At 37.7% G+C, this 15,262-nt stretch overlaps 1 protein-coding gene across 3 annotated transcripts in view; it reads right to left on the bottom strand.

The window, feature by feature from the left end:
* The window catches only part of ZFC3H1 (zinc finger, C3H1-type containing), a 64,783-nt gene extending 49,761 nt beyond the window's left edge, over window positions 1-15,022 (bottom strand). For all 3 annotated transcript variants that reach the window (XM_014531648.1, XM_005884121.2, XM_014531647.1), the window contains exons 1-2: window positions 14,197-15,022; window positions 8,381-8,794 (exon numbers count right to left, since the gene is read on the bottom strand). In XM_014531648.1, the coding sequence (XP_014387134.1) occupies window positions 8,381-8,794; window positions 14,197-14,797 (1,015 nt within the window). In that variant the 5' untranslated portion in view covers window positions 14,798-15,022. The remainder of the gene's footprint in view (window positions 1-8,380; window positions 8,795-14,196) is intronic.
* Window positions 15,023-15,262: the final 240 nt, after the last annotated feature.

A 15,262-nucleotide genomic window follows, 5' to 3' on the forward strand; every position in this document is an offset into this window, starting at 1 on the left:
AAAAAAAAAATTCCAGATGTGTATGGTATCACAGAAACCCCAAAATTTCAAGATTAGTGAGAAAAACATCACTGAATATAGATCTCAAAAGTCAAAGTGATCCTTTGAGAATATGTACAAAATAAATAATGCCAAGAATTTGCTCAAGAATCACTCAGAATAAAAACCAAAGTTCTTATATGGCTCTGCATGATCTATCCTTACGATCTTTGACCGCTTCTCTCCCACTATTCATCCCCCTCACTCTCTTTCTTAAAAAAATATGTTATTAATTTTTAGAGAGGGGAAGGGAGAGGGATGGAGAGATAGAAACATCAATGAGTGAGAAGCATCAATTGGCTGCCTCCTGCACGCCCCCTATTGGTGATCAAGCCTGCAACCCATGCACGTGCCCTGACTGGAAGTCAAACTACTGAGCTCTTAGTTCATGGATAGACGTTCAACCACTGGGCCACAAAAGCCGGCACTCTCTCTTCTTTAGTAGCACAGGCCTCTCTGTTATTCCCCAAATAATCCAGGCAACCCTCTGCCTTAGGGTCATTATTCTAGTTCAGCGATTTTCAGCTTGGGTGCCGCGAGAATTTTTAAAACATGTGATACCTGATTGCTTGGGAGCACTGACCTCTTCTCCTTTAGATTGTTAAATAAAAAAATAATAACAGCCAACTCAACAACAGCCATTCTGTATGAATTAATCAAAATTATACCTATTTTTTGTCAGATCAGCAAAAAATATATTTTCTGATGTACTGCAGAATTTTAGTAATTAGTTTATGTGTCATATGATGAAAAAGATTGAAAACCGTTGTCCTAGTTCAGTGATTCTCAAACTTTAGGAGGTATTAGAATCAACAGGAAGGCTTGTTAAATATAGATTGCTGCGCCCCACTTCCAGAGTTTCCAATTCAGTATCTGGAGTAGGGTCTGAGAATCTGCATTTCTATAAAGTTCCCAGTTAATGCTGGTACAAGGACCACAGTAAAAAAAAAAATAAAAAAAAATAAAAAAAATTACTGCCCTAGCTATTCATTCTATTTGCCTAGAAACCTCTTCCCCCTGATATCCATTTGGCTATTTCCTCAGCATCTTCAAAACTTGTGTTTAAATCTCACCTTCAAATTCAGGCCTCCTAATCACTCATTAATACCACAACCTGGCCCTAACTAATTTGGCTCAGTGAATAGAGCGTCGGCCTATGGCCCAAAGGGTCCCGGGTTTGATTCCGGTCAAGGGCACGTACCTCAGTTGCAGGCTCCTCCCTGGGCCCGTGAAGGAGGCAACCATCAATATGTTTCTCTGACATTGATATTTATTTCTGTCTTTCCCTTTCTCTTCCACGGTCTCTAAAACTCAATGGAAAAATATCCTTGGGTGAGGATTTAAAAAATAAAAAAATACTGCAACCTGTACCCGCTACCCCATCCTACTTACCCTCGTTTCTCTCTAACACTGTTATTTACTGTCTCTTTTTCTAAAATGCAAGACCATGAAGGCATAAATTATTGACTATTTTGTTCAGTGATGTAGTTCCAAGAGCCTGGAATAAAGTGCTCCATTAATCTTTGAATGAATGAAATGAAAAAAGTGAAAATGAAAAATGAATTCCGCAATTAGTTCAACGTAACCTTGCCATCATTAGTTTCAGTATTCTAGTAAGGATGGAAAAGCAGACTGCACTTGGTTACGAAAGCATAAGCAGTAAAATAAAGAGAGTCAGCAAAGACTCGCTCTTTCCAGAAGTCTGGTTAAAAAGACAAGTTAAAGGAGAACGCAGGATGGGGAGGAGGGAATGTTTAAATTTGGGGATGGAACACTAAAATATGATCATAATAAAAACCCATTAAGAGAAAGTGGTTAAAGATTAATCAAAACACACAGATAGAGCAAGGTCCAGAGAAGGTGGGAGAAGTTAGAGCCAGGAATACAGGTTTATACAAAGTGGCCATAAATGAGAAGAGGTACCACTTTTTCAGAGTGGAGGAACTGGAGTGAAAATCAGTATGGATATAAGTTTACAGTCAGGAAGTGAGAAGCTGGAAGTTGAATGAGATCACTTGAAGTAGAGGCAAGCTCATAGGCTGACAATAGAGATAAAGGCTGAGTAAAAGCCTGAAAAATGATGAAAGTTTAGAAGAGTTGAGAGAAATGGGGGGAAAAAAAGATGACCAATAATTTTGAAGGTTTGATTGCAGAGCTGAGTCTTGGTGAAGATTGGAAGAGAAAATGCATAAGTAGAAATAATGTAACTTATTGATTCAGGTAAGTTTTATTCTTTTTGGTTTTCCCCCAATAACTCATTTATACTGCTGCCAGTTATCCTCCTAAAACAGACACCTGATCACATCATTTTCCTGTTTAAAAATATCTGAAATATCTGACTGCCCACCTGATACTTAAAGAAACTCTAAATTCTTTAGCAAGCCCTGGCCGGGTAGCTCAATTGGTCCTCATTCCCAATCAGGGCACATTTGAGAATCAGCCAATGAATGAATACATAAGTGGAACAACAAATTGATGTTGTTTTTTCTCTCTCTCCCTTCTTCTCTCTCTAAAATCAATAAATCAAAAAATAAACAATAAATTCTTTCACAAGATATTCAAGGCCCTTCATTATCCAATCTCACCTATCCTTTTGTAAATTCATATCTAACCACTCTTAGAAACATATCATGTAGCCCACACATTGCACCCATAATCCAATATCTTTTAAAAGATCTGTGACAAAAAAAAAAAAAGATCTGTGACTTCATCTGCTTATTTGGTTCATCGGACTCCCTAAGTGGAAAAATTCCGACTCATTTTTCAAGACAGTCCATAACTATGAAAACGTCCTAAACCCAAGTGGGATTTTTTGATCCTTCCTCTGTGTTACTGCAGGCTTCCATACATCAATTTTTATTATGCTCTCTAGTATGTACTTATGTGCATCTTTTCTATCCCACTGGATTATACTTTTCAAAACTGTCTTCTGGAATCATGGTATTGAAGAGGGGGGGGAAAATGTCCCTAAGAATGTGTAACAAAATCAGTCACCACTCAGGTTTGCAACCAACTTGACACCATACGGATGGCCTTGAAAACTTCAAATATAAAGTGGTCCGAGAGCAAAAGTCCACTCAAGTGCCTGGCAGCAGCAAAGGCAAATCCTCTCTGGGAAATGAATTCACCATTGTGCCAGGCCTCAAAAAATTCCCACCAAAAAAAAATTCAAAGAAAAATGAGCAACTCATTAAAATAAATAAATAAATAAATCACCAAGTATTCAAGAAAAGAAAGTGCCAAAAACAAGAACCACCATCATCAGAAATCATCAGAAATCAGACCCACAAAGACCTCAGATACAAGAAATTAGCAGGCAAAGGGGAGAATCAAAACAAAACAAATCTACGGTTAACATGTATAAAGAAATAAAGATAGGGGTGAACTAAAAATGGCGGAAGAGGAAGTGGATGCTGCATGGACATCCTCTCAGGAACAAACTGGAATTACAAGTAAAATACAGAAAAACTTCCTGAATAATCAACGGAAAACTTGCAGGAGAGAAATCTGATACCCGAGTTCCGAAAGTGGAGATCACATAAAGACTGATTTATTTTGTATATTGTAAAAATAAATAAATAAATAAATAAATAGAAAAGAAAAGAAATAAAGATATATTTGAAAAAATAAGCAGAGAAAAGAAAACTAAAAAGAATGAGCCAAGTGATCTGGAAACAAAATAAAAATACAATACTAAAATAAAACCTGTAACTGAAATTTAAAACTCAATAGGTGGGCTTAAGACTGATCAAACACAGACACGGATAAAGAGAGAATCAGTGAACTAAAAGATATAGAAATGGCATTTCAGAGACTGTAGCAGAGTTTTAAAGAGATAGGAACTTAAGAGAAATTAAGGGAAAAAGAAGATAACGTGAGATGATTTCATACAATACACATCTACACAGAGTTTTGGAAAAGAAAGAGAATGGGACAGTATTTTAAGAGATAACAATTTTTCAGAATCAATAAAAACAAAAAGCACAACATATCCCAAACTAGATAAATAAAAACTACAATCAACACATCACAGTTAAACTACAGAATACCAAAGACAAAAATAGGATCTTTAAAGCAACCAGAACAAGATAGATTACCTTCAAACTAGAAATTAAGATAGATGACTTTTCAAAATCAACAATGGAAGCCAAAAAAACATCTTCAATATGTTGAGCCCAACCAGTGGGGCTCAGTGACTGAGCATCGAACTATGAACCAGGAGGTCACAGTTTGATTCCAGGTCGGGGCACATGCCCGGGTTGTGGTCTCGATCACCAATGGGGGCATGCAGGAGGCAGCCGATCAATGATTCTCTCTCATCATTCTCTCTCTCCCTTCTCTGAAATCAATAAAAATATTTTTTTAAATGTTGAAAATATAATTAACCAACCTAGAATTCTAAACCTAGGAAAATTATTTTTAAAAGAGGGCAAACAAGAAATAAGTTTTCCAACCAGCAAACACACATTAAAGAAATTTTTTTTAATCACCTGAGGATATTTTTCCCATTGATTTATAGAGTGGAAAGGAGGGAGGGAGGGGAGAGAGTGAGGGAGAGAGAAACATCGATGTGAGAGGCACATGGATTGGTTGCCTCAGCCACCTGCCAGACTAGGGCAGAAATGGAACCTGCAACCGAAGTATGTGCCCTTGATTGGGAATTGAACCCGAGGCATTTCGGTGCTAAAGGAAAATTTTTAAATGTATTTTAAACATATGTGACTCTAGGCATAGAAGAAAGAATGAGCAAAGAAAATGTTAAATAGATGGGTAAAGTTAGACAAATACTGGCCCTTGTATATCAGGGAGAGGGTAAAGACATTGGTTAATTTTAAACATTGATAAGAATTCATGTTACAACTACTAAAGGATCCATTATAACAGAAACTTAGTAACTAACTTTCAAACTAGTAAAAAAGGTTATACAAAAAATAATCAAGAGTCAAGAAAGAAAAAAGAAACAAAGGAAATCCAAGTATCAATAATCATTTAAAAAAAAGGGGAATGAACTACATGTTCTATTTAAAAGACTAAGACTGTCAGACTAAATTGCAAATGAAATGCAGCTCTAAAGACATGAATGAGGTATAAAAACACTGGAAAAATGAAAAATACTATAAAAGCTTTATAAAAATAAAGATGGTGTGGCTATAAATATAGACAAAAATAGCCTTTTAAAAACAAAAACAAAAAAATAGCCTTTTAGGCAAAAACATTATAGAGATAAAGAAGGTCACTACATGATAATGAGAATAATGAGTCAATTCCCCAGCCTCAAAATACTTAAAGCAAGCACTGAAAAACGTTAGAATAGTGGCAGGTTTTAACAAACTTCTCAGTAATAGATCAAGCAGATCAGAAAATGAAGGAAGATATGAACATAAAAAGTTTGATCTAACAATCCATGTTTCTTTCAAACATATACATAACAGTTTTAAAAATCTGTCATATGTTAAATAAAGAAGTCTATACAAGTATTTTCAGAAGACTGGTATTATATAGATCTCATTCTCTGACAATGTAATTAACTTAGAAATCAATAACAAAAATACAGCTAGAAAACCTACATGTTTGGAAGTTAAACACTTCCAAATAGCCTACAGGTTAAAGAAAAAGAATTTTTTAATATTTACAACTGAATTTTAAAAATTTACACATTACAAACTACTGAGATGTAGCTAAAGTAGAAATTTCATAGCCAAAAAGGATCTTAACAGGAGAGAGGCTAAAAACTAAGGAGTTTTAAAAGCTACAGATTTATTTCTGGGGAAATTTTTTTAAAGGAGAGTTCGTTTTATCACTGCTATACATAATTTTTAAAAAGGTAAGAGAGGCCCTATCCGGTTTGGCTCAATGGATAGAGCATGGGCCTGTGGACTGAAGGGTCCCTGGTTCAATTACAGTTAAGGGTACATGCTTAGGTTGTGGGCTCGATCCCCAGTAGGGGGCGTGCAGAAGGCAGCCAATCAATGATTCTCATCATTGATGTTTCTATCTCTCCCTCTCCCTTCCTCTCTGAAATCAATAAAAATATATTATTTAAAAAAAAAGGTAAAAGAGTCCCAGGTTTGGCTCAATGGATAGAGCATCAGCCTGCAGACCAAAAGGTACCAGGTTTGGTTCCGGTCAAGGGCACGTACCTGGGTTGCAGGCTCCTCTCTGGCCTGGGCCCGGGCCCTTGTAGGGCCTGTGCAGGAGGCAACCAATCGATGTGTTTCTCTCACATCAATGTTTCTCTCTGGTTTCCCCTCTCTCTTCCACTCTCCCTAAAAACTAAATCAATGGGAAAAATATCCTTGGGTGAGGATTAACAAAAAAAAAATTAAGAAATTAAAATAAATAAGGTAAGGGATTCTTAAGAACAAATTTTTAAAATATTTTTTAATTGATTTCAGAGAGAAAGAAAGAGGGAGAAAGAGAAACATCAATGATGAGAATCATTGATTGGCTGCCTCCTGAATGCCCCACACTGGGGATTGAGCCTGCAACCCAGGCATGTGCCCCGACCAGGAATTAACCGTGACCTCCTGGTTCATGGGTCAACACTCAACCACTAAGCCACACCGGCCAGGCATCTTAAGAAAAACTGTTTGTCTGTTTGTTTTGTTAACCCTCACCTGAGGATATTTTTCCATTGATTTTTAGGGAGAGTAGGAGAGGGAAAGACAGAGAGAAACATCGATGTGAGAGAAACACATCCATTGATTGCCTCTTGTACACACCCCAATCAGGACCCGGGCCAGGGAAGAGCCTGCAACCAAGGTATGTGCCCTTGACTGGAATCGAACCCAGGACCTTTTGGTCTTCAGACCAATATTCTATCCATTGAGCTAAATTGGCTAGGGCAAGAATAATTTTTAATACACTTTTACAACTTACAGGAAATGGACACATTACTAGAAAAACATAGTTTATGTAAACTGCCTTAACCAGAAATAGAAAGAAGAGTCACAAAAGAAAAAAAAAAAGGAACAAAACAAACGAACAAAAAGAAATAGGACAGTCAGTAGTTTAAAACCTTCCCAGAAAAAAAACTCCATCCAGGCCCAGACACTTTAACCAGCAAGATTTATCAAATATCCCAGCAATGATTCCAATCTTGACCTATTCCAGAAAATAAAAAAAGGAAACCACTCCCCAACTCATTTTGAGCATCACAACCTTATACTAAAACTTGGCAAGCAAAAGATAGGTAAAAAATTAAAGGCTTTGAACCCAGATGAAAAATTCTAAACAAAGCATTAGCAAACCTTTATTTATGAAGGTTTTAAATTGCCCGAAATCCAAGAACTCAAATGTCCCTCAACTAGTAAATGGATAAAGAAACTGCATAGCCATACAATAGAACACTCAGCAATAAAAAATAACAAACTGCTATTATATACAACCAAATGGATGAATCTCAAATACACTATGCCAAGAGAAAGTAGCTAGAAGCAACCTAGGCATGTACCCTAGCCAGAAATTGAACCCTCAACCTTTGGTATATGAGACAATGCTCCAACCAACTGAGCCACCCAACCAGGGCTACATGACATTCTTGAAAAAGCAAAACTGTAAGGACAGTAAAGAGATCAGCAGTTACCAGGTGGGCTAAGGGTTTGGGAAGTGAGAGATTGACTACAAAGTGGCATGGAGAAATTGGTAGGGGTTAATGGAACTGTTCCATATCTTAACTGGAGAGTGGTGGTGATTACCCAACTGTCTGAATTTGTCAAAATTCAAAAAACTACATATGTAAAAAAGGATAAATTTTACTGTGTATAAATTATACATTTATAAAAAGAAAAATTAACAAACCAAATCCATGATGTATAAAAATGATATATCAATGAACTAGCTGGATTATCTCAACTACACAAGGGTAGTTTAACACTACAAAATCAATTAACATAATCCACTACACTAATAAATTAAAGAAGAAATATTACATGCATGCTCTTAATAATGAAGAAAAAAGATTTGATAAGCTTCAACATCCATTTCATGCTGAAAATCTCAAACAAGCAATAGGGGAAAGGAAAAAAAACAACTTCCTTTACCCAACAAGGGATAGTACCTACAAAAATATAAACATGTTTAATGGTAAATGTCAAAAGCATTCCCTTTAAGTTTGGGAAAAAAGGTGCCCACTATTATTTATACTAAAAATTGTATAAGTTTTTAAAAAATTAGAATGAAATAAACACCTTCATTCGATGATATAACTATGTAGAAAGTGCAAAAATAATTCAGATAAATTATTAGAATATCAATGAAGCATGCCAGCAAAATAGGTAGGTAGGTACACCTTTAGAAATACAAGACTCTTATACTTAACTGAAGTGTTTAATTCCATTACCTTGACTGGATTCAGTAGCGTCAGATTTCAGAGAAAGTTGTTTTGTTCCATCTTTAACTTTTTTCAGCCGGTTCTTATCTCCTGGTAAAGTCAATTTTTGCCTGAGTGGTTTTAATTCAAATGCCTGGAAAGTTTTGACCTGTGTTTTCTCCTCAGGAGCTAATTCTTTACTTGAGTCCTTTATAATACTGACATTTTCAGTGCTTGTTTGGTCCTCAGAGTTCAATGTTTTTGGATCTTCCTGCACATTCTCTTCTTTGCTACTCAAAGCTAGTTTTTCATCCTTATTGATGCATTCTAGTTCCAATTGTATTTGTTTGTACTTCAAAAGTAAATCTTCAAAAGTTTCTTCCCCACAGTTTTCACTTTTTGATGAATAATTTTTTCTTGATGGAGATCTTCCAAAACTTTTGGCTGAACAGCATATTAAGGAAACCAGTTTCCAAAAACTTTCCAGTTAATTTAACAAAAACACATTAAGTTATAGATGAGTTGTCTCCCTTTTTTCAAGATGAAGTGATATTTTTAAATTACTAAATTCCACTTTAATATATATGCTGCTAATGCCCACCTTCATTCTGTGCCCATATTTCAAATTTAACAAATATCCATTTAAATAGTCCACTTACAAAATCACTAGTGTCAATTATTACCCGTAGTATCCACAGATATTCCATCTGGTTAGGTTATAACATCCTTCCTTCTGTAGGTATCAGGAAAGCCCATAATGAGCTGATGTTAAGATTCCTTTCTGAAGCAAGAGGGAAGAAACTGAATGGTTTGTCACAGATGTGGATAATTTACACTTCAGATAATCAGGAGGAAAATTTCTTCTTTTTAATTAGTTTCTTCTCAAGTCTCAATTTTAAAAAAAATAGAGATAAAAAATGAACACTGACAATTAAGACTGATTTATGAATAAGAAACATTTGCTTAAAAACCTAATACATAACAATCTTCGAGCTCATCAACTATACTAACATCTGACACATGCATAAACTAAGACAATGAAGGCAATTTTACGATAAAAAAATAAAACTCTTAAATAGTATTCAAAAAGTATCTTCTAAACATTTCCCCTAAACATAAGGATACCTAAACCAATTATTTTAGTTATTTTCTTCTCTAACATAGTGATAAACACAGTACAACTTCTTTCTTGGAAATGGCTACAAAGTTCCAAACTATAAATTTTATTCAAAATAATTCATACATATGACAATTGTTACACCTCCCTTTTCCAGCCTACAAATTAACAAGAGAAAAGTATTTAATGTGACTTTAATACAATGTCATCTACAGATCATTTGAATTGGCTAGAATATAGCATTAGTTACCAAATGTTTCTTCTGTTTAATAACTTACACGACAAGCAACTTGCAAAGATTTTAAACTTCCCTAATGACCAATTCAAGAATGGGAATCAACACCAAATATTTTAGAAACTAAACAAGAATTACAACTTAAAATCTTAATGGTTCTAGCAAAAGTTTTGGTAAATATTTGTTCTCTGATCTCTTCAGAGCCACGTTTCTTGAAAGAACACTAGTGCAGTGGTTCTCAACCTTGGCTGCACATTAGAATCACCTGGGAATCTTTTTAAAATCCTGGTTTCTGGGCCTCATCATTAGTAACAAAGAAACAGAATTTCCGGAGGATGAGGCCCAGAAATCAGGATTTTAAAAAGATTCCCAGGTGATTCTAATGTGCAGCCAAGGTTGAGAACCACTGGATCAGACCAAGGAAAAAAAATGTTACTTATTTTGGGACTTATTACCTATCTTATACACTCTTCAACCCAATGGCATCTGGCTTCTGCTGGCCGAGTTTATCCACCACTTTTTACCTGACCTCTCTGTAGCATTAGACACTAAGCCACTTCTCTCTTGGCTTCCATAACTTCTTTCTCCACTTGTTTCCCTACATTTTTTTCCCCCTTTAAGTTTTCTTAACTCCAGTAATGGTGCTCTCCATGGTAACATATAGCCTCTCTTTTTATTTTGAGCATTCTAATGCATTCCCATAGTTTTACATACTATGAGAAGCTTGGCCTAGAACAAAGATTTGGAGTTCTTCCACAAGTCATCCCCGATACTGCTGCTAGACTAATCTAGAATATAAATCTGGTCAGATCTCTTCCCTTTTTTGTATCTCACCAAAAACAGACTCCAAAATCCTTATAATGGCATATAATGCCTTCATTTGACCTGTACTTCCTTTTCCAATCCACCTTTCCCCTGTTCATCACAATTTATGCATAGCTTTGTGTCTAGGTTTTTCTGTTCTTCAAATTGACCCCAATTCAAATGTCACCTATTTGAAGCCAGAAAATTATTTGCTACCCCACCATTATGTATTCTTTGTATATAAATGCTGTAATTAACTGCATTTACATCTCACTTTTCAATGGAGCTATTTAAAGGCACAGCCCCAGTAATTAAAAAAATAATAATGACATAACATTGGAAACATTTATAGAAAGAAGATTCAATATACTTAGTAAGAAATAAAATAACCAAAGGACTGAAAAATGAGGAAAAGTGAGTTATGATTTTAACTGACTAATCCTCAAGGCTCAATGAAATCTTATTTTAAATTTTTATTTTTATTGATTTTAGAGAATGGAAGGGGGTGGGGAGAGAGGAAGAGAGAGAAACATTAATTTGTTGTTCCACTTATGTAGGCATTCATTGGCTGCTTCTTTTATGTGCACTAACTGGGGATCTAACCCATAACCTTGGCGCTGGTGACAACGCTCTAACCAACTGAACTACCCAGCAGGGCTGAAATCTACTTCTGTCTATGCAGAACAGCTAAAAGCAAACACTTAAAGAATTTAATTTTAAGCTGGCCAGGATGCAATTTCTAGCTGAAACCTGGTTTTAAAAACAAACTACCTGTCAACCTTTACAACTACAGGTGAAAATAGAATGACTATCTACTGATGAGAGACACTGGCCTAATATTTTAGCTCTCATCGGATTTAAAGGTTTAAAACAGTAGTCAACCAAAGGAAACATATGCTAAGACTAAGTGTCCATCACTAAAAAAAATTAAAAATGAATGAGAATGCCCTGGCAGGTGTTGCTCAGTTGGTTGGAGCATCATCCCGTAGTCTTGAAGGTGCGAGTTCAATTCCCGGTTACATCGATGTTCCTCTCTCCCTCTCCCCATCTCTCAAATCAATTAAGAATGAAAATAAGTACTGGCCCTAGCTGGTGTGCCTCAGTTGATTGGGCATCATCCCATGCACCAAGAAGTGCAGGGCTCCATTCCCATTCAGGGCACATGCCTGGGTTTCCAGCTCCATCCCCAGTAGGACAGGACGCAGCTGAATGTTTCTTCCACATGATGTTTCTCTCACTTTCTCCCCTCCCTCTCCCTCACTAAAACCAATTTTAAAATATTTTTTAAAGACAGTTAAGTACTGTAGTAGGATTTGGTTTATTCTACTTCTTTGAAGCTACATCTAGCATACCTTAATCATTACAAAGAAAGAAGTTTAAAAAAAACACCACCAACCACCTGTACTCATGCTGCTTCACTTCTAGATTATGGAAATGAGCCACAGAAAAACACTTATTCTTTCTGAATGCAAAACTTGTAAAATAAAAATGTCATTATTATAATTAACAATGGAAATATGAATTAAACTCAGTACAATCTTGTTCTTAAAGACATCTGAATGGGGGGGCCGGGGGAGAGGTTAAGGGAGGATGACTGGGGGAAAAAGGGGACATCTAATACTTTCAACAATAAAGATAATTTTTTTAAAAAGAAAGAAATTTGAATAAAATTTCACATTACAAATTTTGTTTGCTCATGTTATACAAAAGTGGCTGGGAACTATGTTTTTCTTCACAAATTCTTAAAAGAATACCACCTCTAGGATGTATTAATGATACTTCACAAGAAAAGCAATTAGCAGAGGATCAAAACAAGCATCCTGTTCTTAAATGCAGCATCTGTGAAAAGAAAAAACATCAAGACAGCTCATTTCTAATAAGTTAATAAAGAAATCAGACTGGTTACTTTTTTTCACAACTTCATATACCTGTTTATTAATAAAAACATTAACTTAATAAAGGTATATGGCAGAGGCCAAGTTGATATTAAATGAGTGTACAGAAGGAAGGCAAAGGAAAAAGGTAGGGAAACACACTCATCACCCCCCTTTCTACAGAATAATTTAAGAATAAACTTTGAGTTCCCATAATCCTTTTTATGTACCTCAATTTGAACTTTTTACATTAAACTAATTGTTTAACTCCATCTCTCCAACACAAATTACAAGTGTCATTTTTTCTATTCTTAAAAAAATATATATATGTGCTTAAATACCTTTCTGTTTTTAGATTCAGAATTGACAATGAACAAATTCTTGGTTAATAAGTAGCTCAGGCAGGGATTTTAACTTTATTGAAAAACATCCTGTCACTTTAAAAGTTAAATACCTACGTGATTTTCTCTGAAATAATCCTGGAATGTTCCTAACTCAAATTTTGGTTGCCAATGTAAGTTTTTACAAGGCATTAGCACCAGAAGCTGCTGCTACTTACCTAACCTACATTTCTTGTCCCCTTTGTATCTTGACATCTAAAAAAGACCATATGGCTCTAATATAAAAATGTTGAGTGCTTTCCAAACAAACGTAATTATATGTAAGTTTCATATATAATAACTTTACTAACAAAATCATTATACCATGGAAATTGCAACCAATAATAAAGGTGCCAAGTAAACTACTTTTATGTAGTTATCATGGAATAAGCAAGACATAGTTCTACCAACCCATCACAAAACAGCAAAACTTCAGGTGACTGATTACTCAGTATAAATACTGTGTAGACTCAGGAATGTTAAAGATAACGAAGAATAAGGTTAGAGGAAAGAAAAATCAGGTATTTTGCTTCTCAACCTCTCCACATCTCCACGCTCCCACACATCCCTATGGCTTCCCATATGTTAAAAATTAAAATGCTGTTAAGTTTATCCTTCTCTTTCTGACCCAATCTGTCAGCACTAGGAATTATAAAATGTCCACAAAGTAAACGTAAGAAATAGAGCAGTTAAGGAGGTAAAGTTTTCCAAGAAGATACATGAATTTAAATCCTCTGAATTAACAGAGCTGGTGAAGATAATATATGGTCCTTTCCCCACCCCCACTTTAAAAGACACCAATATATAAGAATAAATCAAGAACGGTAAAAACAAAATCACAAACAAAAACGGTAAGATGATGCAGAATGAAACTTCACAATTTACAATATCAAAGTATAATACGATTTACAATATCAAAAGTGTAATACGTCCTGAGGTCTGAGGTTCAAGAACCTCTGGAAGCAGCCTCTTGGTACTCTTCTCCCTCAATAAAAGTTTTGTTTAACCGCAAAAAAACAAAAAACAAAAAAAAAAAAACACTATTCCCCAAATCGTTTGTCTATATATAATTTTCCTCTCCCTCTAACAGTCCAAGTTAACCTCACGTATTAAAGTTTCTGTACCAGCAAAGACAAATGCTAATAAAACGTGGACTTCTGAGGTCCGTTTACAAACCTGACCTTAGACTGTTAGATCCCACTAGCTTGGCCCCAAACAATGACTCGGTCCTGTTAAAAGGCAATATACCCAATAAAGCAATCCTGAGAAACACTACTATAGCATGACACATGGGGATTGCCAAAGAACAACTTACCGTAAGTAACAAACGAGCGGCTCTGGCGGCGCAGAGAAGTTACTCATCCCGCAGACCTAGGAAGGACGCTAAAGGGAAACTCTAGTGACACACCCAGGGCCGAGCGCCACGTTAAGGATACAACTCTTGCGAGGTGGAGAGGGCTCCCGCCAGCTCTGGCTGCCGTTGAATCCGGACCCCGGTCCTCCACCCAGCGGGGGTCTGCCCCCCGGCTTGCCTCCTCGGTCACCCCCGCCACGACCCCGACTCCAGCGACTCCCACCCCGATAAGGCCGGCCTCGAAAGCGGAAACGGTCCAAAGCGATGTGGCTCCGTTCCCAGAAGGACGGCCGAGGGCTGCTCTCGGACAGCGAGCTCGAAGGCATCCGCACGGAGGGCTGGTGAGAGCGGAACGGCTCTTTGGGTCGGTAGCTGCTGTGTCCCCGGAGGTGGCCCCGCTCCGACGGGTGCCGCGAGCGTGAGAAATTCCTCAGCTGCTGCTGCTGCTGCGAAGAGGACGATGACGACGAGGAGCCACCGCCTCCGCCGGATCCACCGCCCCGGGCCGGGTGAGGAGGCCTCCGCCGCGGATACGGCAACAGCCCGCAGCCACTGCTACTGCTGCTGCTCCGGCTCCGTACCTGGCTGTTATCGTCGTCGCTGATCTCCCCATCTTCTAGCTCCCCTTCTTCCTTGGGCGACAGGCCACTGGACGCTGCGGCCGGAGGATCTGCGGTCGCCATCCCGGGAGCAGCGCCTTCCACACAACCGGAGTCCTCGGTCCGGGGAACCGCCCGACAATTACCTTCCTCCTCGGTCCCTTCTTTCCTAACGGACCCGGTCAGTGCGGTCTTACCCTATTCGGACACCTAGCGGGCTGTGCTCCCCAACTTCCCGGCACCCCAGCTCTCTCTCTTGCCGGACCGTCACAACCCAGTTCCCTACCCTAGCGCCCCCTTGCTCCTCCGCGAATGGAGCTCTTCCGCCTCGCGAGAAAGGGGCTCGGAAAGTGGCCCACGACGTCACTTCCGACGGAAGGCCGGAAACCAGGCTCTCAGTTCCCGCGATAACGATGAAGACCACGCGATTCTCAGTGGGACTTGTAGTTTTTCCTTTCCTGTTTTAGGGACTGTCCTTCCAGTCTACAACTCACACCCACCTCGGACTGGATTGGGATATCTGGGTGCGTGTTGGAATGGGCGGGTCTG

The sequence above is a fragment of the Myotis brandtii genome, unplaced genomic scaffold (genome assembly GCF_000412655.1).
Source record: "Myotis brandtii unplaced genomic scaffold, ASM41265v1 scaffold82, whole genome shotgun sequence".
NCBI lineage: Eukaryota > Metazoa > Chordata > Mammalia > Chiroptera > Vespertilionidae > Myotis > Myotis brandtii.